At 40.7% G+C, this 27,967-nt stretch overlaps 1 protein-coding gene across 1 annotated transcript in view; it reads left to right on the top strand.

The window, feature by feature from the left end:
- The window catches only part of BNC2 (basonuclin zinc finger protein 2), a 418,491-nt gene that overhangs the window by 147,200 nt on the left and 243,324 nt on the right, over nucleotides 1-27,967 (top strand). The window contains exon 3 of the mRNA XM_030840635.2: nucleotides 25,314-25,397. Within this exon, the coding sequence (XP_030696495.1) occupies nucleotides 25,314-25,397 (84 nt within the window). The remainder of the gene's footprint in view (nucleotides 1-25,313; nucleotides 25,398-27,967) is intronic.

Raw genomic sequence — 27,967 nt, 5'->3', positions numbered from 1 at the left:
CCTGATCTCATGGTGCTCAGCTTCTCTTCTGAGGGAAAGGAATTCCCCATTTCGTGAATGTGAAATGCCTACCCTTTTGGAGGCTCCTGGTCTTAGTTCCTACCTCAGTTAATAAACCACCCCTGTCTGTACCGTGTATCTCAGAGATGGAACTTGACGGACCAGTCAGCATTGCAAAGGTCACCCTAAAGCTGTTGGCAGGATACACTGCTCTTTGTTGCTCGGTGATTATAATGCTACTGTAGAAGTTAACTGGATGTATTCGACTGAGCTGCTTTTCCAGAATACCAAATTATTGACTTCTTTTAGATGCCTAATAGAATGCCCAATCACAAGCTGTCTCAAGTATATTTGAAAGACTTCTTAACTTGAAATATCAGTGCTTTGGCCACCAGAGGGATAATATATGCAGAGTGGGTGTCCATTGCCTTGTTTTGCTTCAGTGAAAATACTTCTAAATTATTCTCATCTTTTAGAGTTTTCATATTATCCAAAACGATAATGTTCCAACAAAGTAGAAGATCAGAGGTGGTCCAAAAAGTTTCCTTACATTACAGCTTGTCTTCTGTCAGTGTAGCAGTATTTAAAATCATGTTATGAATGGACTCTTTTTTAAGAAAAACCCTATAAAACTTCATTTCCTTTCATGTTATTTCCCATGAATATAAAATGTGGAAAGAGCTTTTTTTTGGCTTTAGCTTATAACTTTAAAGAGTGCAAAAGTGGGTTTCACCATATTTTTTTTAATGTAAATTTATTTATTTATTTATTTTTGGCTGCGTTGGGTCTTCGTTGCTGTGTGTGGACTTTCTCTAGTTGCGGCTAGCGGGGGCTTCTCTTGTCGCGGAGCATGGGCTCTAGGCGCGCGGGCTTCAGAAGTGGCTCGTGGGCTCTAGAGCGGGGGTTCAGTAGTTGTGGCACACGGGCTTAGTTGCTCCGCAGCATGTGGGATCTTCCCGGACCAGGGATTGAACCCATGTCCCCTGCATTGGCAGGCGGATTCTTAACCACTGTGCCACCAGGGAAGCCCCTCACCATATTTTTGTGATTCAAATTTACTTCACAATTTTCTTACTGAAATATTACTTAAATTATATTCAGAATTATGAGGAATAACTAATAAATGATCAAGCTATTTATTTGAGGCAGGGGAACTGTACTTGAGAGAGTTTTGTATTTTGCATGCTTACGTAGATTTTGTGGCACCGGTACAAGCTTGATATACCTTCAAGTGCACAGGTAGTATCTTGGCTTTAGCTCTCATTTAAAAAAGATGAGTAAAGATCCCAAGTACTAAGGTGTGAGTAACTAATTGTTTTCACTTGATGCATGTCCTTTGGACTGACTACTTTCCCAAATGTGTGATCTGCCACATATTCTTACTTCCTCTAGTTCTTTTTGGTCCTAATCAGATTGGTTTAGCAATTTAGGCATTTAAAATTACTTCCTCTTTGGTTTCAAAATGAGTAAGTGAAGACTCAGAGAAATCCCTTCAGTTTACCTTTTAGTATCTTTGAACAGAGCAAATTCTGACCTACCTTCCTTTCAGTTGTTTCTTTTTTGTTTGTTTATTATTTATTTATTTATTTATGGCTGCGTTGGGTCTTCGTTGCTGCGCGTGGGCTTTCTCTAGTTGCGGCACGTGGGGGCTACTCATCGTTGTGGTGCACGGGCTTCTCATTGCAGCGGCTTCTCTTGTTGCGGAGCACAGGCTCTAGGCACGCGGGCTTCAGTAGTTGTGGCACATGGGCTCAGTAGTTGTGGCTCTTGGGCTCTAGAGCACAGGCTCAGTAGTTGTGGCGCACGGGCTTAGTTGTTCTGCGGCATATGGGATCTTCCTGGACCAGGGCTCAAACCCGTGTCCCCTGCCTTGGCAGGTGGATTCTTAACCACTATGCCACCCGGGAAGTCCTCAGTTGTTTCTTATTGAGCTAGATAAGCACATATTAAGCAGACTATGTTCCCTCTCTCTCCAAAATAACAGAATGAAATCAGTGTTCAAATAGCTTTTGTTGCAAACATTCAACAATCAAAGGGAACTAAACAAAATGATTTAAAATACAGTGATTAGCATTAAGTTCAGATTCTGAACAGTATTTGAAAGCAGAGTATAGTGACAGAGTTTTGTGTTGTAGGTTCTTAAGACCTAAACATTTGTTGAAAAGATCTTTTTCTTTAATCCAGGGGTTTGTTTCTCTTAGAATAATAATCATTTCATGCTGTTCCTTTTTTTTCTAGTTGACCCATTCTCCAGACCTTTAAAAAAAAACTTTTTAAGTCGATGTAAATTCCATTTTAATTAGACCAGTGCAATCTAGTACTGCAACTAGCCAGGAATGGAAGAAACATGTTGGCAGTTAATACAACCGAAATCAACCATAGCCAGATAATCCCCCTGATCTTTGTTCCCCACCTCCACAATTAAATGACCCTGTTGTTCTGGAGTTTCAACAAGACATTTAAGGTTCATTTAAAAAAAATGATCATCCTTTACAGGATTGTTTGCTCTTGCATTTCTCTTTCTTTCTTTCCCTTGCCACACAGCTGTCACTGGTATAGGAGAAAGATTGGGGGGAGGGGAAGAGGAGGAAGCCCTGTTCAAATCGTGTCACGTAGCACTAATTCATCTGCTCTCATTAGAGGGAGCGAAGGGACAGCAGTGATGGCCAAGAGCTGCACTCCACACATGACACGCGAACAGTTTGGGGAATAGAAAATTGCTTTCTCAGGAAGCCCAGCCAATTAAGGACTTGACCATATTGAATGTCAAGTGTTAATTTAGGTTTTTCTTCATTTTCCCAGTAGTAATGCGGGTCCTGTGATGAGCAAATACATGTCAAGTAAAAGTTGATTGCATGAAGGACCCGGGTATTATATGTCACTGACAAGTCACAAATGTACTGAAGTCTTTTAACCCCTTAGGTGAGTGTGGTGGGGGAGGGGGAGGGGAGAATGGGATTAATGTTACCATAATGATAAGAATAGATAGTTTACATGGGGGTGGCATGGGTGGGACAGACAGTAATGGTAATTCATGCAAAAACCGGGGATAGGACAGATCCTACTCTCAGGGCATAGAGGCCCTTGAAATGCATACCATATGATTCTCTGCCATTGCATGGAATTCAGAATATATGGTCTGTCTCCTAAGATTATATGAAAAGGGAAAGTAATGTACTCTACGGTCTTTACCTAGGAAATTCCTTATTAATTTTCTCCTTTGGAAGAAATAAAACATTCATTAAGTAATCACGCTATTTTGGACATTTTAATCCTTTGGCTCAGTGCAGCTGTAAAATTTCTGGTTATTTATAATTTCAGCTTCTAATCAGCTTCAGCTTCAAATATTCATTTTAAAAAGTAGCTGTGTAATAGAAAAGATGCAAAACGTGAGATGGAAAGAACGTTTATTTTCTGTCACGAGTTCTCTGGAAGGTGGTGTTTAGCCAATAGAAACAAGTAGGTCTGTCATTGTCTTTCATTTCTTTTAGTGCCCAGTTGTAGAAGGGAAGAGATTCAAGCTTCAGTGAGTGAGGTAACTTTGTGTTTTTGAAACTAAATGTTGCACGTTGCCCATCATGTATAGCATCTCATTTCCATTCATCAGCATTCATTTACATATGAATGTCCGGAAAATAAGAGAATGTTTCTGTTGCAGTTGTACGAGTAGCAAATAAAAATATCCCCACAGTTTAAAGCACTGCTGTGTGTAGTTTAAACAATCTTAAAGTGAAACTCAGAGCAGTTAAAATCTGGTCATTTTTTTGTTTTCTTTGTATGTAATAATCACTTTCCCCCTTCATATCTTTGAAGCTGTCACCTTAATTAAAACACTTTCTTGAAACTCTCTTCTGTTTATTCGACAGTTTTAACACACTTGCCTTTGTGTCTTGACAATGCTTGCACTCTGAAAACTTGAGTCTGATAACGCTTTAATTTTGGCAGCAAAAAATACTAAGAGTCTTTCTATCCCTCAGGTTAGGAGCTGTACTATCATTATATTAAAAGTTGGCTAAAGTTACATTAAGGAACAATTAGGAAACGACTACGAGAATCTGCTGTTTAATAAAATAGGTTTTTATGAAGAAAGAAACATTAGGCTCCTGAATGCTGGGATGTAATATATCAGTTCTTTAACATCTCCCTTCCCCTTCTCAGAACTAACCAAATAAAATAAACTTAGCCCTCCCTTCCCTTCCTATGTTGATAAGCTCTGTCTATGGGGCTCCGGTGGCATTGCGAGAGTACTGTCTAATTAGAGCCCAATTGTCAGCAGCTTCTCTTCCGCTGGGTGTGCCGAGAGACTTAAGTAAGTTTCCGTAAAGTAAATTCTGATGTTGGCAGCTCGGGGTTGCTGATTCAAGTTATTCCTTTTCTTCTGTGTCACTTTTGACGGATGGTACCTAATGCAATCAACCACAGGCCAAGCAAGCCTTGCCTTGCGTTGTGTTAGTAACTGGACCAGGAGATCCCCTCCTCCCTCGATCTCACCTTCAAATGCTCACTCCTTCCTGCCACCCCCACTGACACTTCAGCCCAAATCGGAAAGTGAAAAGAACCGCAGGGCTGCCCAGGACAGGCTCTTCTGAAACTTCATTTCCCAGTGGTGCAGCCAGAGCTGCCTCCCTTTGCGTGCCTTTTTGATAAATTTAAGAAGTCAAATCGCTGACACAGATAGATAATCCAAGTGTAGAGGGTGAAGAGTTATAAATTAACACATTATTCCCTCTTAATGTGGAATACTTGAGAATGCATTTTCTCGGTCCCCTGACATCTACCCAGTGAGGGCTCGCATTGTACTTTGCAAGTGGCATTGATTTGTTAAAGCGCTGAATTAGCATCTCCAGCCAGCTGCTTGATCCACTGTTGTGTCATGGGCCTCTGGTACCTCCTCTCTCCCCAGCCATCCGTTTTTTCCCTGCAGTTTCCCCTTTCTTCTCTCTCCCTTTCCATTTTGCTCCTCCCCGTCTCATTCTCTGTCTCTCTCGTCCTTTTCTTTCCTGTTGCTTGTGTTTCTTTCAGTCCGGTTTCATCCTACTGTCTCTCTTTCCTTTTTCTTCCTTCCGTCTTCTATCCACACACTTCCTTTCCTGTCTCATCTTGTTGCCTCTGAGGGTTGCCCTCACTCAGGGTTCGAGTCTAACTGCGTGTGTGTGTGTGTGTGTGTGTGTGTGTGTGTGTGTGTGTGTGTGTGTGTGTGTGGTGGGGACGGGTCGGTGGCGGGACAACTAGGGGTGGGTAGCTCCAAGTAGACTCTTGTTGTGAAGAACAGATTAACACGTGTTTGTTTGTGCTCATCTTAATAGGAGTTGGTGAGAAACATCTCACCTATTTTGCTTTCTAGAAGCTAAAAGATAACTTACAAAACTTTAAAATTTGTATTTCTAAGTGCCATTTAACACAGTACTGTTTTCTTTTGGTTAAAGGAAAATGAAAATCACTCATGGTTATCACAGATTTGATCATACACCTGTACCCTCTAAAATGTTTGTATTTCCGCAAAACTTTTGGATCTGTACAACTTTATGCAATTCAGTGAACTTATTGCTAGAACTTTCTTTTCTAGCAGGTTTTGGATGATTCTGATTCTCCTTATTTGTACTGGTACAATTTCCTGTAAAAATATGACTTTCTCATGATGCATCACTGTACCATAGCAGTATTAAGATTATAAAATCGGTTGACAATTTTTTATTTAGAAATAAGGGATGGGTTATTGCTTATTTTTAGCAATGTGTCTCGAAGTTCCAGAGGTCTTCAGAGGAACCGCATCACAGTTGAGAGGTTTAACATGCCGCATGTGCACGATCACAGACCTTCACTCTTCTTTCTCTGAATATTGGGCCAAGATGCTCTGAGACCACTGTGTTGATTAATTTGATATGAGCAAAGAAGTGTATCTGTCTGAACTTAAATAGAAATTATCCTCTGTAATTTTAATCTCATTGCTTTAAGTGGTGCTGTCTGCAGTTTTACTACATTTCCCTCTAGTAACATAAAAATTGGAATTTGAATATACATTGGTAATAAGTTAGATTACTTGAAAAAATCAAACGTCTCTATTGTTGTTTCATATAGATTAAAATGGCAGTTTGATTTCAGCATTTACATTTTGAAATGGAAATATTTCACATAGGATTTGATAATCTTTGCTTCACTGTTGGCTTGATTTCCCACCCCCAGTTCCCTAAGTCAGGTATAATTCCTTTTTTTTTTTTTTTTTAAATTAATTGCTGTCCTCCTAGCTAGAATTAACATGGTTTGGGATTAGAATGACTCTTCAAGGCATGATAATTTCTGTTTAAAGGAAAGGAAAAAGAAGTCTTTTAACTGGGGCTTAAGACTAATTCCAGCTACTAAGGAGACAAAATTTATGCTAAAGGAGACAATTTGGCTTTATTTTCTATGTGCATGTTAACCTGATAGCGATCATCATTTTGGGTGTTCTCTTAGATGAAGTAAGGTGTTCTTCAATTGTTGCAGGAAGGGGATGTGGCCTCATTCTAGGAGATTAAAGCTGGAACATCTGCATTTTGCAGGGATAATCAGCTCACCTGGCTGTAGTTCAGGGTCAGGGCCAGAAGGAGGGACTTGCCACTTCTTAGAATGGCCTGTGACTAGAGTAGAGAGGATGAATTAGAAGACAAAATAGTAGGGCAAAGTTGAAAGTGAAAGTGCCCCATATGAAAATAGTTAATGATGAGAAAAGGAAAAAAAAAATAATCAGAAAAGTAGAAAAATCTGGAAGGCATACGTTAGTAGTGAGAGAGAAGTTGAGGATAAAGGGAGAAGGATGTTGGAGGGGCAAAATTATGGTATCTTGTAACTTCCAAAATTAATAAAAATCAATACTTTTGTGATCGGCTATTAAGGGCCAAATTGGCATCACAGCAGAGTTGAAAATTACTTTAAACAGTTAAAAACCTTTAATGTGATTTTCAATTTTTCATTTGTTGTACACATGTTTTTCCTTGTCCCTTAGTTTGTTGCTTCTGTTCCTTGGAAGGCAGACATCTCTGCACAAGTAATACATCAATACATCTAGGGTTTTTAAAAAAAAACAACAAAAACCTAATTTATTCCTTGATTGTTGTGTGATAGTACTTTAACATGAAATGGTTAAGTGTGGATGTTTTAGAGTTCAACACCTTTGAGTTTTCCTCTAAAATTCTCCAGAGAAGTCAGAATAATTTCTGTTTTTGTATTTTGTAAGTCTAAATTAAATGTCACTTAAATGCGGAAGAACTGGCAGCTTTGATAAGTAGTCCCCAAAGCAAACCAGTTTGTCAGTAATCATAACCTAATTATGAATGCAAATGCAGAGTTTGTTTTTTAAAAAGTCTAAGACAAACAAAGGAAAAAGAGAAACAGACCCCTCTCCAGCACAAGGCAAAAGCCTCCCCACCTTCAACACGAGCCTTTCAATAGTAGCACTAATAATAAGAGAGAACCTCTGGCGTTGGCCCAAGTCCTGTCGAGAGGGAGCCGCCAATGGCCAGCGCAGTGTGTGGCTCTGCAGAAGTGCCAGAGTGACACACGCATCACAAGCCGGTCACAATGCAAGGGGTCAGGGGTCACGTTCAAGAGTAGGGTGTTGCTGGGCCCTGCCAAGGAAGCAGAGGTGGCCCCTCTGTGCTCAGTGTGTGGGTCTGTGTACTCCTTTCCCGTCAAAGCTGGCCCGGGAGGGCCAAAAAAGCGGTTCCTTGGCAGGGTTTAATGGCAGGATGATGTAGTCTGTTGTGACTAGTGCATTCCTTTCAGGTTAAACTAGGGAAATGGCATTGTGTTAAAATTCCAAGTCGCATGAATGTTTTATTGCCACAGTGCATTTCGCCCTCTAGGGGAGTGTGTGTGGCGGCCCGCGAGGGCGGGGGCGGGGGGGGCACTTAGAGACTCAGGAACTATCAGAAGAACACTTCCCTTGGAAAATTTTACCCACCAGCGTGAAGCTGATTTGCTGTGATGGTCACTTAGAAGGGTTTCGCTTTTTCCTAAACTGTGGCTGTTTAAAGTCTGGCCATCCGGACAATTACCAGCTGAAGAAAATACGGCAGGACACATGCAGAGAGGTTGGGAGATAGAGAGGAGGAATGCGCCAGAAAGGAGCTGAGCTGCCTTCTTGTGTAAACTGCCCGAGAGCAGCGAGGGGCCCCTCCCCGCCCGGTCCCTGTCCCCCCCTCCCTGGGCTGTGCTTTGCTGTCGGCCCGAAGGCCAGGAGTGATCTGTGACCCTTGCACCACTGACGGGGAGGCCACTGCAGCTCATGGTACCGTATGTTACCAGTACTACTCCCTCATTCCTTCTCACTGGCTGCTTTGGGGTGTGTGGGTTTTTTTTTTTTTTTTTAAACCTTTTCTCTCATAACGGTTTATATTAGTCAGAGGGATACAATTTTGGAATGCAGAAGGTCCGAGAGTTTGAAACAAAACAGGATTAAGTATGGCACTGTTCTTCCCCCCTCCTTGGTGTTTAGAAGGGCGAAGCAGAACCATTCTAGTTCAGTTTCAGCCAAAGGTTTCCAGTGTGATTTAAAATCAGGAATTCTGGAAATAGGACAGTTTGAAAGATGCAGGTCATCTGGGCTGTGGATCTTGTAAAAGAGACTTTGTTGTGAAGCCTTGTGAGCATCTTTAGGGTTTGAGGACATTCTCAGGTTTTGCAGTTGTCTCAGATATAGCCATTTTGCAGATTGCCCTGACCCCTGTCCCTCTCCAGGGGAAACTCTAGCCTGCTCCTTCACTGTTCCACTTGTTTGAGGTATGGTTACTGAGGGTGTGTACGATTTGACTTGGGTTGTAATTGTGCATGTTACATGCAGCAATCAGGATGGCTTCATGATTTGATCTGACTCAAGTTAATTTATAACAGATTAAAATGTGGATGTATGGGACGGCCTTCTGATTTTGCATTGGGACTTTATAGAATATTCACGTGTCTGACTTTTTCCCTGTGAATAAGAGATGTATGGGTTATCTTGGGCTTACCTAAGTAAACATATCATCATAATTTGAATTTAGTTTTGAATTACCTGTTTCTCTTCACTTTCAAACCTTAATACTTTCTTTGATTTCATGCTCTTGTGATAAGTCATTTTTCTCTTCCTTAATAATGCATATATAATATACAGAGTTGTGTATGTGTGTGTGCCTGTATGTACTTGCATACTCTGATAACTGCCAAATGAACACAAGGAAAAACTTTTTAGAGTTGTTAAGCCAGGATAGTTTTACATTGATAAATTTTTTTAAAATGTTATGTAACAGAAATTTAAGTCAAGAATATACCACAAAAAAGTAAGCTATAAGTGGGGCTATGTGCTATGTTTATAGAGTTTTTGGTCCATGATTTATGTATTTCTGTAAAACGATGGTTTGTCAAGATAGACCTCGAGTTTAATCTGATTAGTGCTATCCATAGATGGTTTATTGTCTATAAACAGATAGATTCACATAGTTTATGGGCGGTCTTAAACCAACAAGCAGTCAACTCTATAGCAAAATCAAGATTTATGTGTGGACTTGGCACTTCAAATTTTTGATGAATTCATTAGAATTTCCGTTACATTCTAGAGAATACTCACTTTAAGAATTCTTTTTACTCTGTTGAATGTAATAAAGTGGTGATGGAAGTTTTCTTTTGATGATTCTTGTTTTTAGTTCCAAATTTTAGAGTGCACTCTTCAGAGGAATATTAAACTTACTTTGCGCTGGATTTTTTTTTCCCTTACAGCCAATTTCAAAGTTAATTCTTTTTCCTAAATAGAAAAACTCGTCAGCAGTGCCAAATTGAGAAAAAAGTCTATCATGTATGCTTAGATTATCTAAAAAAAAAATTGTTATCCTGATTATGGAAGCAGTTTTTGATTATAAAAAGGATGTTGTGGTTGTATTCAAAACCTTTCCAATTTATTAAAATTTTCCCTTTATAATCCAAGAGGGAAAGAGTGGAAATACTCCAGTATCATGTCTCCTTAATATGAAAATTAAAGTTGACTTAGGATTTTTTTCCCTAAAAAAATCAAGCTTTCTTTAAAATATTAATAATTGTTCTTTCAGCATTTTTCTCTTCCCATTGTACCAGCCAGTATTGTTTGGCATTGCAGAACTCTGGTGCGAGTTGAGGGCTTTGGGGGAGTTAAAAGATTGGTCCCGAGTTGAGATTCTGTTGTTGTCACTTATTAGTCTTGTGACCTTGGGTGAGTTACTTTATCCCTAACCTTTACTTTCTTCAGTGTTAAAATGGGGAAAAGAACACTTGAGAAATTGTCAGGAAGATGAAATGAGAAAACACCTGTGAAGCTCAGGTACCTAGTAGGTGTTCAGTAAACTGTAGATTCTATTCTTTGAGCTTGCCTTGTGGCAAGCTTCCCTTGGAAAGCTTCAATTTTTGTAAAAAAGGGGGTAAATTTAAAAAGTTTTAATTTCTTCAGTTATCTGTAGGAAAGGAGTATTAGGCATTGGCAGGCAACTTTCTTTCTTTCTTTTTTTTTTTTTTTGAGAATCACTTGTATCATCCATTAGTCGTGTGTTTTTGCCACTCTGCAAAATTCTCACTGGGATGGCCTTCCTGGATGTCAGAGCAACGCTATTATTTCTGAGATATCAGTTATGGCTAACGATAGACTAGAAGCCAAGTTGGCAAATTCTCTTGAGCTCTGTTTACCTTTGTATCATCAGTTCTAATCACTTGCTTGAATCAAAGCTTCCTGCTTTATGATACTCATTATCATTAGCACTTGGTAACAGAGCTAGACGTTCCATTTTACAGGCACCCTGGCCTCTATCCCTGGCTTTGTATTCATGGAATCAGGGTCACACTAAAGCGAATAGTGTTTACACCTTTTAGTAGAATGAAAATAATAGCAAGCAACCTACATGTGTATTGGGGTAATATTTTATCTTCATTTACAGTCTTGCACAATGCCTTAAGTGTAGTTAACGGCTTGGGAAATATTTGTGGAGCAAAATATGCTGCTTTTATTGTTTTTAAATCTGGATTATGTTTTTTATCAAAAGTAACTGTGTTCTCATGAGTAGTACATTAATGTTGTCATAGATGGTCTTTGATTAGCATTGTTATTTTGCCTAACATCTCATTTCTCTTAGCCAACAATAGTTTGAACATACTCCATCTTAGATCTAAAATAAATATTTGGCTTAGCGTTTACTTTCCACCTGTTGCTAAGAGTAAAAGAATGAGGATTAGAAACGAATCATTTCATAGCTACCTCTTAGCTCACACAGTGTGCTAGGGGTGGTGCCCACTTTGTCTTTCTCAGCTCTTGCAAAAGCATTCAGGGCAGGTACAATTATTTCCATTTTACAGATGAGGAAATAAAGGTCTCAAACCTGTATCCAGCAAGTTTGACCCCCAAAGTCTTTGCTTTTTCCTCTCCCACATTCTTCATCCGTCTATAACTTAAGCCGGCTATTTAAAAAAAAAAAAAAGAATAAAAGTTGTTGAACCTGCCGTTTTTTGTTTTTCCTTTCGGATTAAATTTTACAGGAAGCCAACATGCAGAACGGATAAAAATTAGAGCTGCTCTAGATGAAAAGGGTCTAGCTGCAGAGTCCTATCTTTTAGGCTTCTACTAGGGATCCGTGGAATAACTGCTTAGAAAACCATAGTCTAATGCCTCTACACCCCCAAGAAGGAGGCATAGCATAACTCCTTAGTCTGGGAGTTAAAGGGTTTGTTCATCACCTTGAACTTGGAGGTGCAATTATGGGGAATTCACAGGAAAGCCTAATCTCTACCTAATTTGAGAAGAGGCTATACCTAAGAGAAAAATAGTGGGGGTAAATACCAATGTAAAAAATATTTTTAATTATATCATTGTACAGCACATGTTAATTTTCAGGGCACAGATTCTGTTTAATCCAGAGCAGTGAAGTAATTTTACTGTGGGAAGAGTCATAAAAAACCAAGTCACAGCTTTATGTTTAACAGAAGTCTGTGTCCACAAATATATGCAGACTCTCCTTCAGTTTGACGATATTAAAAAGTTGTGCTCTATACAATGCTATAGTATATCTGTAAAAGATGTACACATATCATATGCATACATGAATAAAGGTAAGGATGGAGAATATGGGGAGATTTAACTCTGAGAAAATGTTTAAAAAACATACTGTTTAAAAAAACACATACTGTTTTTAAATAAATTGCGTATAAAACAAATTAATTGACAAGGTAATTTTGTAATATTTTTATAAACCAGGAATTTCAAGTTTATTCATCTGCTACATTTATTTTGGGATTTTGTATAGTACTTCACTAGAAATACAATTTCTGTTTATCAGCATGGGTGGAAGAGTATAGGCTTTCAAGCCAGATGTATTTGCACTTGAATTTACCCCTTCTTTATGTGACTTTGGAAACTCACTTACTTCATTTATAAAATGAGGGTTAGAAATGGTAGCTGTGAAGTCCTGCACAGAGAGGGTGAGCTGTGTTGGCTGCTGTTAGCAATTCTTCCTCTGTTGTTCCTGTTGTCATTAATTTGCAAGCTTTATGCAGTGTTCAGTTAGCATCTCTTTATTAGTGGTGGTACTGGGTTCTTAATAATTGTATCATGTGCACACTTAGCCTTTTCAGTTACCAGTTTAAAAAATACTCGTGCCGATCTTGCAGAAGCTTACTTTTGTTGAAGAAAATGAGAGCGGAGAAAAATCTCCCTTTTCTTACTCTTCACTGAGCATCAGTCATTGAGTGGCATAATTCTAAAATCTTATGTGGCTTTTGGGTACTTTATGAACCTTTTTATGGTAATCCAGAAGCAAGACACTGATTGAATTAATACATTTCCATCGAGGGACTGGTCTGTTAACCTATTCCTCCTAACCCATGCATGCTTTCGTAAGGGGACTTTTACAGTCTGGTCAGGAGGATGCCACATTCTGTGGGGATGCTGCTTTGTAGATGTGCAGGCTGTTGGTGAATCTAAGAGCCTTTCTGTGTTTAAAACAAAGAAAAAGGTAAATTAGAAATGGTAACAAGCAAACCAAAAACCCTGTTCTTTTTATAAAACGTAAATCCGAAACTTAACATGCTGACTTTAACTTTTAAAAGTTGTAAACTGATTTTTTTTACAGCTCTTATAAAGAGTACATCTTTACGGTGAAGATCTCATTAAGAAAATTACAAAGAGTAAACACTATCTGAAAGGATGCCACTAAGGAACCATTTAATTAACATCTTTTTAGTCATCTTTTTTTCATTTACAGATATATACGGATATATGGATAGATGCTAGTTATATAAAAGGATTATGGATATGTGAGTTCTTTTTTTTTTTTAACTCAACCATGTCATAGATATCTTTCCATGTCTGTAAGTAAAGATAGCCATCATAATTTTTAATGGATTCTCAGTATATCGTTGTACCATAATTTACTTAACAGGTTCTTGGTTTGTGGACGTTGAGGTTGCTGCCAGTTCTTTTCTTTTACAGAGAGTAGTGCTTCCATATGAACATTCTTGTTTGCACTTGTGTTCTTATTTACTAAAGGTGAATTCTTGAAAGTGATGTTCATGGGGAAAGAAGTATAATTTTGTATAGCTTAAAACAGTGGTTGGCAAACCTTTTCTATAAAGGGCCAGATAGTAAATAGTTTAGGCAGCTGTGTGGTTTCTGTAACAATCATTCAATTCAGTCCTTGTAGCCGCAAGCAGCAGTAGACTATATACATAAAGGAATAGGCACAGCTGTATTTCAATAAAACTTTATCTACAAAAGTAGGCAGCAGGCTCGCATTTGGCTCAGAGGGTGTAGTTGCTTACTCCTGGCTTGAAACAAAGCAGAAACTGATGAGGGCTGGAAATCTACCCCCAGTTGTCTGTAAGCTGCTCTCATAGTATCTTAGAAATGTCTGCTTATCTCAGGGAAGTATAATGGGTTGATTACCTTCTTTCCAAGTATATGGCAATTGATACCTTTTTTTTTTTTTTTTTTTTTTTGCGGTACACGGGCCTCTCAGTGTTGTGGCCTCTCCCGTTGCGGAGCACAGGCTTCAGATGCGCAGGCTCAGCGGCCATGGCTCATGGGCCCAGCCGCTCCGCGGCATGTGGGATCCTCCCGGACCGGGGCACGAACCCGTGTCCCCTGCATCGGCAGGTGGACTCTCAACCACTGCGCCACCAGGGAAGCCCCTCGATACCTGGAGGTTTTCACACCTTCCCCTACTCTGAAGCCTAGTAAATTTTAAACTAAGAGGCTATATATGCCAGTGTATATTTTTTGACAACTTGTGGGGCAGAGAAATACCCCTAAAACTTAGATATTAGAGGAGATGTTGTGCGTTTTCTTACCTGTAGAAGATTGCTTTGATGGGGTAAGGTTCTCGAGGTATCCTGAAGTAAGCCAGAAGGAAAGTTAGCAACAGAAGTATTTCAGCAGAAATGTGCCACAAATCAACAGGGTGACATTGAATTAGTTACTGGACCTTTACAGGCTAAATTACACTCAGAAGACTGCTCTGTGCATAAATAGCAACCTCCTTGCATCTTGAATTTTTATAAAATAGGAATTATTGGCCCCTAACTGCCCTAAGGGTATTTCTTGAGGATCAGGTGGCAGAATGATATAGTTAAAAATCACTCTATTTGTAACATTGGGTCACTGGTGCCACTGTGACTTTTAAGAGATTTATTTATTATTTATTTTGCACGCATTTGTTGAGTATCTGCTGTATGTAAAGCTGTTTGGTAGGTGCTGTGGGGAAAAACAAACGGAGAAGCACGTTAGTTCTTGCCCTTAAAGAGGAAAACATGTAGTGTATTTAAAGTCTACCGTTGTATAGTGCTGACGGGCCTAACAGTGGTAGAATGCTGGGAAGGAGATCTCTTCTGCCTGGGGGTATCAGGAAACTTTGTGGAAGGAGTGGCATCTAGAAATACAGAGGTGTTCAAAAGTTTAGTGCAGGAGAGGGTATTCCAAAAAAAGAGCAGTGTGAGAACTGTGTCAAATTGGGAAAGCCCAAAGCAGTAGGCAAGAGACATTAAGAAGTCTAATTAGACTCTGTTCCGTATTTGTCAGTGAAGGAGGAGGAGAGATGAAGCTGGAACGGGCAGGGCAGAGCTAGGTTGTAGAGGGCCTGGATGGAACTTCGTTAATTGGTAATTTGTGGGGAACTCTAAACATCGTCTAGGAGAATATGTTTGACAGTTGAAGGGGTGGTATGTGGCCCTGGTTGACGAGTGTGGAGCGATAAAGTTGGGATTATCAATCACGTAAGGGTTATGGCAAAGGTCTGAGCATGCTCTTGTTAGAAATGATCTAGGAGAGAAATGATCTGGAAGGTGTGTGGGAGGACAGCTGAGGGGATGGGAAGAGAAAAATAGACAGGCTTTCAGAGTTTATTGGGTTTGGGAAATAAGCAGAAGGCTTTTAATCATGATCTATGGTTCTGAGTCTTTGTTAATGGGATTCTGGTGATAATAATGCAAAAAAAAAAAAAATCAAACAAACAAAAAAACCCAAGTCAGGGTAGAGCTGTAGTAAAGAAAGGATAGCAGTGAACCCATATGCTTTGCTTGTTTAGCTCAAGGTGTTAACTGGATACTTGGAAATTTCTAGTGGGAGCTTGAAAGTGCAGGACTAGAGCTCACATGAGAGGTAAGGAATAGGGATTGGGGAGCATTGTTCCCATACAGGTGGCAGATGAAACCAGGGGAGAGCATCACATCTAAAAGGAGGGCATGTAGAGAGAAAATGATATTTTATAGCATTTCTTATCATGATAAGTCATTGACATAAACAGCTCTATCTTTATTTGAGACTACTAATATCAAAAACACACAAAATGAAAAACCATGTGTTTTATCATGTATAAAGTGTTCTATTGTCTACTAAGCCTCTTTTAGATTCTAAAGCCACTAGATTTCAGGAGTAAAGTATGTTCAGTTTGAAGAAATACCTTGTAAGATCCCCAAGGACAGTGTAAGGAAGTCCCTTTTACTTTATCTTCTCACTACTTCCTGAGACCCTCAGTAACAGAGAGATGCCATTGGTGGGAGAGGTTTAGGTTCCCTTGTTACCTGTCTGGTACAGAATACTGTGTACAGCTTTTCACCTTCCTTAGATCTCACCCCAGTTGATCTAGGATTGGGAAGCGGGGAGGGTGGGTCTCCCAAAGAAATCAAACTCGTGTGCTTTTGTGCATTTTCTCTTTTTAGTCTGGGGTCCTCAGCAAGTTTGGAGGGGCGATTGTGCCATGCACAGTATGACTTATATTTGAGTTGGGAGAGTTTTTATTGTAGGGAACCGAAGGGGTGAATCTGCCTTCTCATTTCCTTTCCTCTCTTATCATTACCTATGTTCAAGCTTTGCACGCAGAGAGAAGCATGTTGCTTCACTGGTCTTGGGCGTACTGCACTGTGCGCTTTGGCAGTGCGGTGATGGCTCCCTGCCAGCTCTCCTGGTTACGGCACCCCGGAACTCCACTGGTCTGTTGGTACCATTTGTGGCCTGCCTTCAGTCTTGCTCTTCATAATAAATCTAACCCACGTCAAATGGGGCAAGAGGCTAGTCCAGAGGAATCTGCTTCTCTAGACAACCGCTGTGCGTTAAATCTAGTTTAACTGCTCCTTGTATGGCAACTTAAACTTTTTCTTTTTCCATAATAGGTTTAATGTAGGTGGTTCAAGAGGTAACATGGGATGTTGAATTTTGGGAGGGTAATATTTGTTCTCTCACTGTCTGGAGTGTGATACATTCTCCTACTATGTTTCTTTCCTCAAACTCCCTTTTCTGCTTTCTCACATATACCTTTTTCATTCCTTTTCAGTGTTGTGAAATTTAGGGTGGGAAAAACAACCCCATTGATTTGTCCCATTTTGTGCCTTTTTTTGTGGCCTCTCCCGTTGCGGAGCACAGGCTCCGGACGCGCAGGCTCAGCGGCCATGGCTCACGGGCCCAGCCGCTCCACGGCATGTGGGATCTTCCCGGACGGGGGCACGAACCCGTGTCCCCTGTATCGGCAGGCAGACTCTCAACCACTGCGCCACCAGGGAAGCCCCCATTTTGTGCCTTTGATGAAGTAAGATCAAGTGAAATGCACTTGTTTTCTTCCAAAGTGAACTCCTTTCTAAAAAGTGCCACCCCCTCAAAAAAAAATTCTTGGTGATCATGGCTTGAAATTTGTCTCTTTCCCCTCATTAGAGATAAATTCATCCTCATTCTTTTTTTTTAAAAATTAATTAATTAATTTGGCTGCACAGGTCTTTTTAGTTGCAGCACTCGGGATCTTCGTTTGCAGCTTGCGGGACCTTTTTTTTTTTTTTAAAGTTGCGGCATGTGGGATCTAGTTCCCTGATGAGGGATCGAACCCAGGCCCCCTTTATTGGGAGCATGGAGTCTTAACTGCTGGACCAGCAGGGAAGTCCCAAATTCATCCTCATTCCGTTTTTCTTTGTTTTTTTTTTTTATGTTGGAGGTAGGAGTTTATTAATTAATTAATTAATTTTTTCTGTGTTGGGTCTTTGTTTCTGTGCGAGGGCTTTCTCTAGTTGCGGCAAGCGGGGGCCACTCTTCATCGCGGTGCGCCGGGCTCTCACTATCGCGGCCTCTCTTGTTGAGGAGCACAGCCTCCAGATGCGCAGGCTCAGTAGTTGTGGCTCACGGGCCTAGTTGCCCCGGGGCACGTGAGATACTCCCAGACCAGGGCTCGTACCTGTGTCCCCTGCATTAGCAGGCAGATTCTCAACCACTGCGCCACCAGGGAAGTCCCCATCCTCATTCTTTTTTTTTTTTTTTTGGGCGGTACGCGGGCCTCTCACTGCTGTGGCCCCTCCCGTTGCGGAGCACAGGCTCCGGACGCGCAGGCTCAGCGGCCATGGCTCACGGGCCCAGCCGCTCCGCGGCATGTGGGATCTTCCTGGACCGGGGCACGAACCCGTGTCCCCTGCATCGGCAGGCGGACTCTCAACCACTGCGCCACGAGGGAAGCCCTCATCCTCATTCTTGATCTCTGTGAAGAATCAGGGAGACAAGCTGAGTGGAGCAAACCCAGTGGCTGAGTTCAAGGTGACATGGGTCCTTTTAAAGTGCTTTTTAGTATGAATGCTGAAGCTATTGTCTGTCCCCAAATTATTTCCTTCTCATTTTTGCAGCATCTGTGGAGTTGCCCATACCACTGCTCTTCATGCGGCTTGCTCACTTCGGCTTTTTCTTGACATACCGACTCGCCTTCACAGAGTGAGATTCTGGGAGATCCTGGATCTTATGCCCTGATGTTTGCTTCTTTGTTCTTCCTTCTTCCCTTGTTCCCTCACCCCCCAGACATATCTCTTCTAAAACTAAATTATCATCTAGAAAACTTTTGCCTTGCCAGTTCTTTTTTGATTTTCAAGTTTATTTAGGCCAGTGGTTCTCAAACTTTCATGCTTATCAGCATCACCTGGAGGGCTTGTAAAACCACCTGGCTGGGCTCTACCCCACAGGGGGTCTGTCACAGGTAGGTCTCAGGTGGGGCTGCAGATGCATTTCAAGGGAGTTCCCAGGTGATGCTAATAATGTTCCTGGGCTGAGAATACACCTTGAACCACTGACCTAGACTGTTGGTTGTCTCTCAGTTTGCTGTCTAGTTTTGGGTTATTTTTTTCCAAAAGGGTAGGGCTTCCTCAGACTTTATTCACGAGCTCCCTGGAAACTCCTTACTTTTTCATCTTATATTTATTTATTTTTGACTGTAGTTAATTTACAGTGTTTCAGGTGTACAGCAGAGTGATTCAGTTATACACACACACACCCCCCCCTTGATTTTCGCATTCTTTCCATTATAGATTATCACAAGATATTGAACACAGTTCCATTTGCTATACAGAGGGTTGTTGTTGTTTATCTATTTTATGTATAGTCGTGTGTGTTGGAAATTCCTTACTTTTAATTCATAGGTCAAGCCACTAGCATGAAAGAGAACTCAGAAAATTGCCTGTGTTTTCATTGGAAAAGCCTTGGTGGGGGCAGGAGTGGCAGGGAGTGAAATGTATCTCTTCTTATTACTTCCTCCAGAGAAGACTTCTGTGGTCATTCTCTCAGAGCCCAGACACATCTTCATAGTCTTCGTCAACACAGTCTTCTAGGAAGCCGTCTACAAGTTGATGGAGCTGGCCCCTAATTGAGACCAATTGAATAGGTATAATTTTCAGTTTCCCTAATTGCTTATATTATTCCTTTGACACTTGAGTTTGCTTCCACCCCCACCCGCCCCCCACACACCAAATTCCTTCCCTCACTGTCTCGAACTTCTCAGCCCTGATGGGAATGGTGTGCTGGGGAGCAGAGGGAGATATCTGGGGAAGTATCATTACCTATGCTGTGTACCTACAGCCTGCTTAGTTAGGTGTATTACCTGTGTCATCTCCTTCAACCTTGCCAACCTTACACAGTAAATATAATTACTCCCATTTTACAGATACAGCAAATAAAGCTCTGAATTGGTAATCAACTGACCAACTTCACAAGGTACTGTAGCTGGGGTTAAAAACAGAGATTTCCCTCCAAAGCCAGTGCTCGTTGCATATTACCTGCCTTTAGGATAGTTGGAGGTGAGACTTGAGGGCAGAAAGAAAGTTTATCTGGGCATATATATACATACGTATATTTGAAATTTCACTTAATGTCAGTTATCAGACTTGGCGATGTTTATGCCCATGAGCAACAACCTGGGGTGTTCAATTTCCAACGTGCTGAATGACAAGAACGATTGTAAAACCAGTTGAAAATAATCTCACTTTGTACTTTTCTTTCTTGAGTATAAAGTCCATCCATGGCATAGGTGCAAATAACTTCATCCTCATTTTCTTCAGTGCTAAAACCCACATAAAACAAGAAGTGGAGAAATAGGTGAACTCTATCAAATGGTAGGAGACTTTGCTAGTAAAGCACTAGCATGGTAGTTCAGAGGACTACGTCTTCATTTCAGTTCTGTCCAACTTATCAAATGTGGAGGGGAGACCATAGTGATAGGCCTCAGTTTTCTTATTTAAAAATAAAGAGTGCGGTGGAAATTTCCTCCCCACCCCTTACTTGTCTGATAGGGGAATTAATAAATATTTTGTGTAAAGCCGTTTGAGGCTCTGTAAGAAAGAGTCTGTGTAATTTTAGCATTATTCATGGTCCATCAGGCTCCTCAGGGTGTCACCAGGGAAGAGAGATTTTTATCTTTTATCCTGCCTTTCACAGTATAAAAACAAGGTATTTTTGTTGTTGTTTGTGGCTTTGAAAATCTCCTGTAATTGTACCTGCAGTGGTTGCTCCCATCACAGGGCCAGGGCCCAAGCTCCCCCAAGAGGACCAGCCCTCGAGGCAGAAAGAGACCGAACCTCACTTAGTTCCTGGCTCCTGTGAGGATGCTTTGCAACCCACCCCCAACCAGTAGTCTTCTTTCTGTGTCTGTCAGCCTGTTGAGTGGCAGAATCCCATCCTTAACCCTTTTCTCTCTTCTCCCATCCTGATCCTGTAGTTCATTGTTCTGGGATGGCTCAGGGGGGACTGTCCACCGTGCTATTCAGTTCTTCTGCAACATCTTGCTCATCCTCTCACCTTCCAACACCCTGCCTCATCTAAGGCCTCTGTAAGAACCAGCATGTTTCTGGCCATTCTGTATTGGCAGCTGCATAAATACTGTTTTGACTCAGCAGTTGCTTTCTGATCATGAAGTGGTGTTTTTCATTCTTAAGCTTTAGGTTCTGTATATGTGGCCCTTCTGCGGCTAAGGCCTGGGGCTCCATGGTTGGGAAGGCTTAGGCCTGGAATGTTGTCTTTAGTTAAATCGTCACCTGAAAAATGAAGATAGAAGTTATCTGCACATCCAGCAACTTTAGCTCACCTTATTTTTCTATTTATTCCTCTCACTTATTTGCTGCACTGCATTTAACATACATCCCTGTCTTTACAGTGTTGGGTAATTAATTTATTTCTTTATCTGCTCTTTGTCACAAGTGCTCCTGGCTAGCTTATTTTCAAATCCATTTCACTGAATGGTCTTCCTGAATTCTTTGCATTATCTGAGTATTTCCTCTTATTGCTTGGTATCATCTAACCACTGACGTGAGGCTGTTACTGCTTTTCTCTGGCTTAGAATGTAACAGAGCTTGTACCCAGCCATGTCCCTGAGTCCTCTCAGGGGACTCTTGAGGTTATCTCTCTCTCTCTCTCTGTTTTTTAAAGCCAATTCTCTGTCTCCATTCTTTTCTAAGTTCTCCTTGGGTTCAGATCCTTTCCCTCATACCTTCACTGCTAGACGGAAGCTACCAAAACACATACACTTCAGAACGGCTCTGGGCTTACGGCCACCTTCACCAAAGAGTTGAGATGGCATGGAAGTTAGTTAATTTATTTAGGCTCTGACTTTTTATAGTGCTTATCAGGCAAATGCCTGCCTGAATGTTTAATGTTTAAAAATAAAATTAAAGTTCAAATGGGCCCTGACTTTGCAAGAAGCACCCCAGATTCTATAAGACCTTTTCTTGGTAACACGTTTCTCCTCCCAAGTTATCACTTCTGCCTCTCTTTCTTTCTTCATTTGTTGCTTACCCACCTTATTCAAGTATTTTGAATGGTAGCTCCCGTTTACAATGTGGAGATTTTTATGTCTTCTTTTCAGAAATCTGGTCCCTAACAGTCTTTATGTATGATCTCAGTAAACAAAGAACGTGTGTGTGCGCGCGCGCGTGTGGTGTGTGTGTGTGTGTGTGTGTAGGAAGCCTGCCATATTTCCTCCCTGCCCCACGGAAAATATGTTTTCTGGAAGCCCTTTTGACACTGAAGTGAATGCCCACTGGCCCTCCCTTGTTGAATTCTCCTGAGAGGAGAGAGAGAGAGAGGCCTTTATGCTTGTTGTCATATCTTTTGTTTCTGCTGATTATACACAAAGTAAGTTGTAAATAGCTCTCTCGCACACCGTGATTCCTTTGAGGTCTCTACAGGAGAGTAGATATGCACTCAGCTCCAGCTTCCCTGGGGATTCTCGAGGGTCCCTTTCAAGGCCTCTTACTTCCTGTTATAGCACCAGCCGAATGAAATTTAGATGAGTTCTAGACAATTACCATCCCATAATGAAACCTGCAGCCTACTGTTTAGAAATACTAGCTGATCAGTTTAGTTTTTTTCTCTGTTTTTAAATTAAATGTTTTTATTACTTTAAGAGTAAAGCATACAAAGATGCAACAAAGAATAAAAAAATAAAATGTCCCCTTAGTCCTACTACGTTTCAGAGATCAAAATCACAGTGAACATTTTATGAAAATCACGGTAGAACTTTGTTTTAAAGTATGATGTTGAAATGCACACTAAACACTAGCATGAAGACAAGAGGATAAAATTGGAATTCTCCAAATCAATTTGAATTTTCAATTCCATTGAAAACAGAAGGTACACATCCTATTTTAGTATCTTAATTTAAAATGGAGTAATAATGAGTTAAAGGGAATTCCCTGGCTGTCCAGTGTTTAGGACTCTGCACTTCCACTTCAGGGGGCACGGGTTCGATCCCTGGTTGGGGAACTAAGATCCCGCATGCCGTGGGGCATGGCCCAAAAAAATTTTTAGGTCTGCTGTTTCTGTCAGGCATGTTTTGATTGCTTATAGATAGTTGGCTGACTGCTAAGGCTCTTGAATCAAAAGGCCTAATTGTCTAGGTGTGCTGAATTATACCTAATTAGGTTATCAAGCTTTTACATCCTGTGTATTTTCCTTGGGACATTTTGATGAACTGGAAACAGATATAGCTTGCCTTTCCCTTATACTTTTTCTCTGTCTGATAATTGATGACTCTAATTGTGGTGGGTGACATAGGGGGAGTATTGTTAGATGGTGAACTCATGAGTGAAACCATGTGGATTTTGGTTCAAATCTCAATTTTCTCATCTTTAAGGTAGTCCGTTTTCACAGATCAGAAGGATTTTCTTTTCTGCTCAGAAATCCTGGGATTCTAAGATGGAGAGCACTCTTCGCTTTCCTCCTAGCTCCTTTTTGTGATTTGGATAGCTGAAACATTCCAGTAGCCTGGCACAGTTTCCTTCCAACTTAACTCACAGACCTTTTTGTTTTCTCTCAGCAACTGTGTATTTCTAAGTGTTTGAGGTTGTAATTGAGTGTAATTGTAGTTGTTTAACTTTCTCCATTCCTCTTGAGAGTGTTTATGAAATGCCTTCTGTGAGGGTAAAAAGGAACTAGAAACTTTGTCTTTGTGACATGGTCAACAATATTAAGGTAAGTGCTAGTTGTTTCGTGTACATGAAATAAAGTATTATTTACACTTAATTTGCAACATATGCATTCTGGCTTATCTGCTGTAATCGGTTAAGTAGTCACGTTTATTAAGGTTTTATAGGAAACTTTGGGGGGGGGTTGTTTTGATATGGAATATTCTAACTAATTTTCCCCCAATTCTTCTCTTGCACCCTAGGGAGAATTACTGTTGCACAACTCATTGGTGCCCTCACCATGTGTCAGTGTGGGGTGGGATCAGCATTGTTCTGTGGGTGACACAACACAGATGCAGTGTCTCTATTCCTCTCCATGACCCGTTTCTTTCTCATTTCTCAAGTTAGAGGAGAAATCCCCTTTAACCTTGCTGATGTTGTCCCAGACCAAAGAGCGAGTAGTAGGTCTTGATTTCTTGTGACACTTTCTTCATTTCCTTGTCTTCTTCGTAATTTCTTTCATATGAAACATCAGCAAATGCCTCTAGAATGGGTGCTACTAAAAGCAACTATTCCATGTTTTTCATTAACTTCTTTGAAATATGTTCTCGCTCTTTCTCATTTCTTAAGTTTGGGCTTTGTAATTTTCTAGCATGTGCCCCTGAGCTAGTTATTTACCTACTCTAAAGCTCCCCCTTTCTTGTGAAATGGAGATGCTCAGATCCCATAAGATGGTTGAAAGGAAAAAAAGGGTTAATCTCAATGTAAGTTACCCACATGGTGACTGGCACAATGCAAGTGCTCAGTAAATGCAACCTCCTTTTCCTTTCCTTCTCAGGCTCCAGGTGAAGAAATTTGTCGGTAAAGAGTGGTTAATTTCAAAGACAGCTGATATTCTGTTGATGTCACTTTATGGAAATAGGCAGGAAGAAAGAATAAGACACTTGAAAAGAATAGGAAAGTTGGACCTGAAAATGTTTGAAGAGTTGACTTTTTAAAAATATATATGTTATATTCACTAGTAAACTTGCAAAGTGGAGTTTATTGAAAATTGCTTAAATCTGGAGAAGTGAACAGATTTGTGGGTCAAAAGAAAGAAGGAAATACCTTCTAAGACAGCATGCTTGGCTGAAAACTGATCTCTGAACAAAGGAAATTGATTGGCACAGATGATCCCAGTTGGAGTTAAAAAAATAAATAAAACAAAATACCAAAGGAGGGCTTTGAGAGGGAAAGAAGATACAGGTGAGATGAAGCTGATTGATGGACTGAGATTCTGATACACATAGATAGTTGTATGATTAATGAAGGTAGTATGTGTTTGGAAATACTGAGCAGAGATTTAGAGAAGCATTTAAAAAGCAGAAAACAGGTTTCAATGGAATCTAAATTCTCTTTATCTTAAAAATTTTTAAATGAAGTAAGCATGTGACTAATACGTAGGTAATATTTCAGGATGAGAGCAACTAATTGTAATAGGTAGCTTAGTTTTGAAAGGGAATCTTAGCGGCTTTCGTTGTAGGATTCTAGATACAGAGAAACATTTACTAAGTCATAGCTTTCTTGTTATTTTTAGTGTTAGAGCAGACGTAAAATGAACCTCTTAAATGTAGCTCAAATACAGTAAGTAAATAATACATGTTGATAAATACTAGCCCATGCCAGGAATAGAAAAAAAAAAATGTGAACTGGTATTTTAAGTGTGCAAAGGAACTTTAGACATTACAGAATGCAGTTTTCTTAACTCCCACTTAAGAAAATGAAAAGAGAAAAAAAAGTCACCAATTTCAAGCAGAGATTCTGTTTCTTTTTCCCTTCCCTCATTTCCTCCCTTCCTTCCTTTTGACTTTCCTTCTTCTCTCCTCCTCCTTCTACAGTCCACAGATATTAAGTGCCTGCTTTGGCTGTGGATACAAGGGGCAATAAAATTTATGTGGATTTTTTTCTTTTTAGAATTTACCTTTTGGTAGTTAATAAACGTGGGTGTGTGATATTTACAATATATTTGACCTACTGAGTGTCAAAAACCTGTGAAGCCGTGATGGAAGCCGTTCTGTTTCAGAACTGCAGTTGGGATGTCCCTGCTTCTGCCTGGGTCAAGTGTGTTTGTGTGCAGTTTGCAACAGCCTCCACAGCCAGCATCTAACTTGGCCGTATTCCCCCAGGTTCCAGTGGCATGTGCTGGCAGAGTGCTGGGTGCAGACTTCTGCCCAAACCTGGAGGAGCCAGACCAGAGGCTGGAAGTCCAGGTTGGAGTCTTACTGTTTTATCAGTTGGGGGTGGTGTGACAGTAACAGTGGTCTCTGAAGGCCGTGCAGATACATCAGATGCCATCAGGAGACAGGCAACTGCTGAGACAGGTATAACAGAGGGCCCGGTGTAGCATCTGTGCAGCCAGAAGTCCTTTTCAGGATAAGTTGTATGTAACTAGAGATCATTCATTTACTCACTCAAGAAATCAAGACTTAGTATGTACTGCAGTGAATAAGAACGTGGTTTCTGAAGGCTGCCTACCTAGGTTGACACAGTTGCTATGAGATCTTTGGCAAGTCCCTCAACCTAACTGGGCTTTAGCTTTCTCATCTGTGAAATGGAGATTTCCCACACTAGGTGAATGAGGATTAAATGTTATAACACATGCCTAACAGTTAGCACAGGACCTGGCACGTAACAGGCACTCAGGAAATCTTAGCTCTCACTTTTTCAAATCATCATTATCAAGTGCTAAGAATGATGCTAGGCTCTGGGGACACCTGGGGAGCCAGTCATGCTTCCTGCATTGTGGTCTCCCAGCTCAGGAGAACGGAAGCCGTTCAGCTGGGCGCTGTATTAGAAAAATAGGACTTAATGATAAGTAGCTTCCTTCTTCATAGATTGGGAGATATGTCCTCTGGTGTAATATTAAGTTTATTTACAAAGCACATTTTTCATGAAAGTATTGACTTGGAATTCGTTGTGTGGTCTTGAGAAATTAGAAACAGTGTGGTGTATTGCAGATTAAAAATATAAATATGACATCCTGGCCAAAGGCCTATCTCCACTTCCAGGTACCTGTTAATAGTTACGGAATGTGTGTGCCAAAGATGCAAAGATGGAGGCTGAAGTTTCAGTATGGGTGGCACCCCCTTGCGTGGGCAAACCCATACTATTCTTTAGGGCCTCTATTTGGAGTCATTTTCTAAATTTTAAGACTTAGGGGATGAGCGTAGTGAGCTCAGTGTTAAAACATTTTTTTGTTTGTTTGTTTTTTTACTGATTTAGACACCCCAAATGAGAAAAGAGAATAGTTTAAGAAATTGACTTCACAGTGGGCGTGATGGCAGAAGTGGTGGTCGGAGGAGGTTTCAGTTTTTACGATACTCTGAAGGGACATCATCTCTTGCACACCTGCTCTTGGCCTAGGGAAGGCCACCTGAGCTCAGCGGTGCCACAAGCTGGTACTGTCTGGGCGACATATGGCTATGATACAACAGAAAAGCAGGTGTGGCACGTATGAGACATGATCATGCGTTTCCCAGTTTTAGAAAGTGCACAGCTTGTGTGTGACACATATATGCAGAGTGATGGAAGACTTTTTGTGAAGAGTAGTCTGATCCTTGACCCCTTCGGGTAGGACGAGTGATGTTCTTCAAACACGTCACCTGGAATGGTCTGTCATGGGTGGCTGTTGGATAATCTGTTTTTGAACCTTGAGTTATGGAGCAAAGAGCGATGGGTTTTGCAGATGTGGGTGTGCGTGAAATAAAACTGAAAGAGACCAATGGAGCACTTTACTTCGACATACCAAGGGAGAAAATGTATATTTACATGTTGAAGTGAAACCGTGGTCGTAGGTAGCTAAACAGATTGTGGAGTTGACAGTTCAGCGAGGGCCTTGCAAAGAAGACCAAGTTACTGGGCAAAGAAAAGAAAGTGCTCATTTCATTGGATTCCTCATATTGCAATAGCACTTTGGTGGACTGAGTGGAAAAGATGAATATGTGAAAAGATAGTCAACTACAAAGCATTGGTGAATTAACTGGGACCCACTTGAACCATTTCTTTCTCTCTTTTCTCCTCTTCTTTTCTAATTATGGCTTCCATACATTTGGATAATATCTGGTACATATTCATATTATGTCCGTCATAATAAAGTTGACACTTAATATATTCTTCACCAGCTAACAGTTCCAAGAGTAGCTTAGAGTCCTTTCATTTTTGCCATGGCATGTGCATTCTGGTCTTTTTTTTTCTTTTTTCCTATCAAGTGAGCCATTTCTTATTTTTTAGTCCAACTCTGCACTCCTGGGAACTCATCATAGGACTTGCCAGCGTCGTTTACTTTTCCTTCTTGGATCTCAGACTTTCCCCCAGGGCCAGGCATTATAACCATGAGAGGATTTTATGTTTGGCCTCTTGATTCTGAGAATAATCTCTTGTACACCTCGATTTAGGAGCTCTGGCTTGTTTATATCCTTTTCTGTGAAGGATTTTCATTTAGACACACAGTACCCATATGTGGTTTACTTTTGTACTTTCACCTGACATGAATTCTCAGGACCGATGGAGCCCCTTCCTCTTCTTACCTTCTTTCTTTTAACCCTGTCCTTTTAATCCTTAAAATTTCAGGTGACTTAGCAACTTTATCATTTAATAATCCCGAGATCCCTGACACTCCTTCACGAACATACCCTTGGTTTTGAATGACTGTCATTGTTGAAGTCTGAGCGTGACTTGACTTTTGCAAGGGCATCTGCTGTCTTTTTTGTGTTAATATACCTGCTTTAGAAAAGTAGCTGGAAATCCAGACTTTGACTTACTGTCTTAATTTTCTTGATTT

The sequence above is a fragment of the Globicephala melas genome, chromosome 6 (genome assembly GCF_963455315.2).
Source record: "Globicephala melas chromosome 6, mGloMel1.2, whole genome shotgun sequence".
Taxonomy (NCBI): domain Eukaryota; kingdom Metazoa; phylum Chordata; class Mammalia; order Artiodactyla; family Delphinidae; genus Globicephala; species Globicephala melas.
Note: the sequence above shows the minus strand (reverse complement) of the source record. Positions and strands in the feature narration are given on the sequence as shown.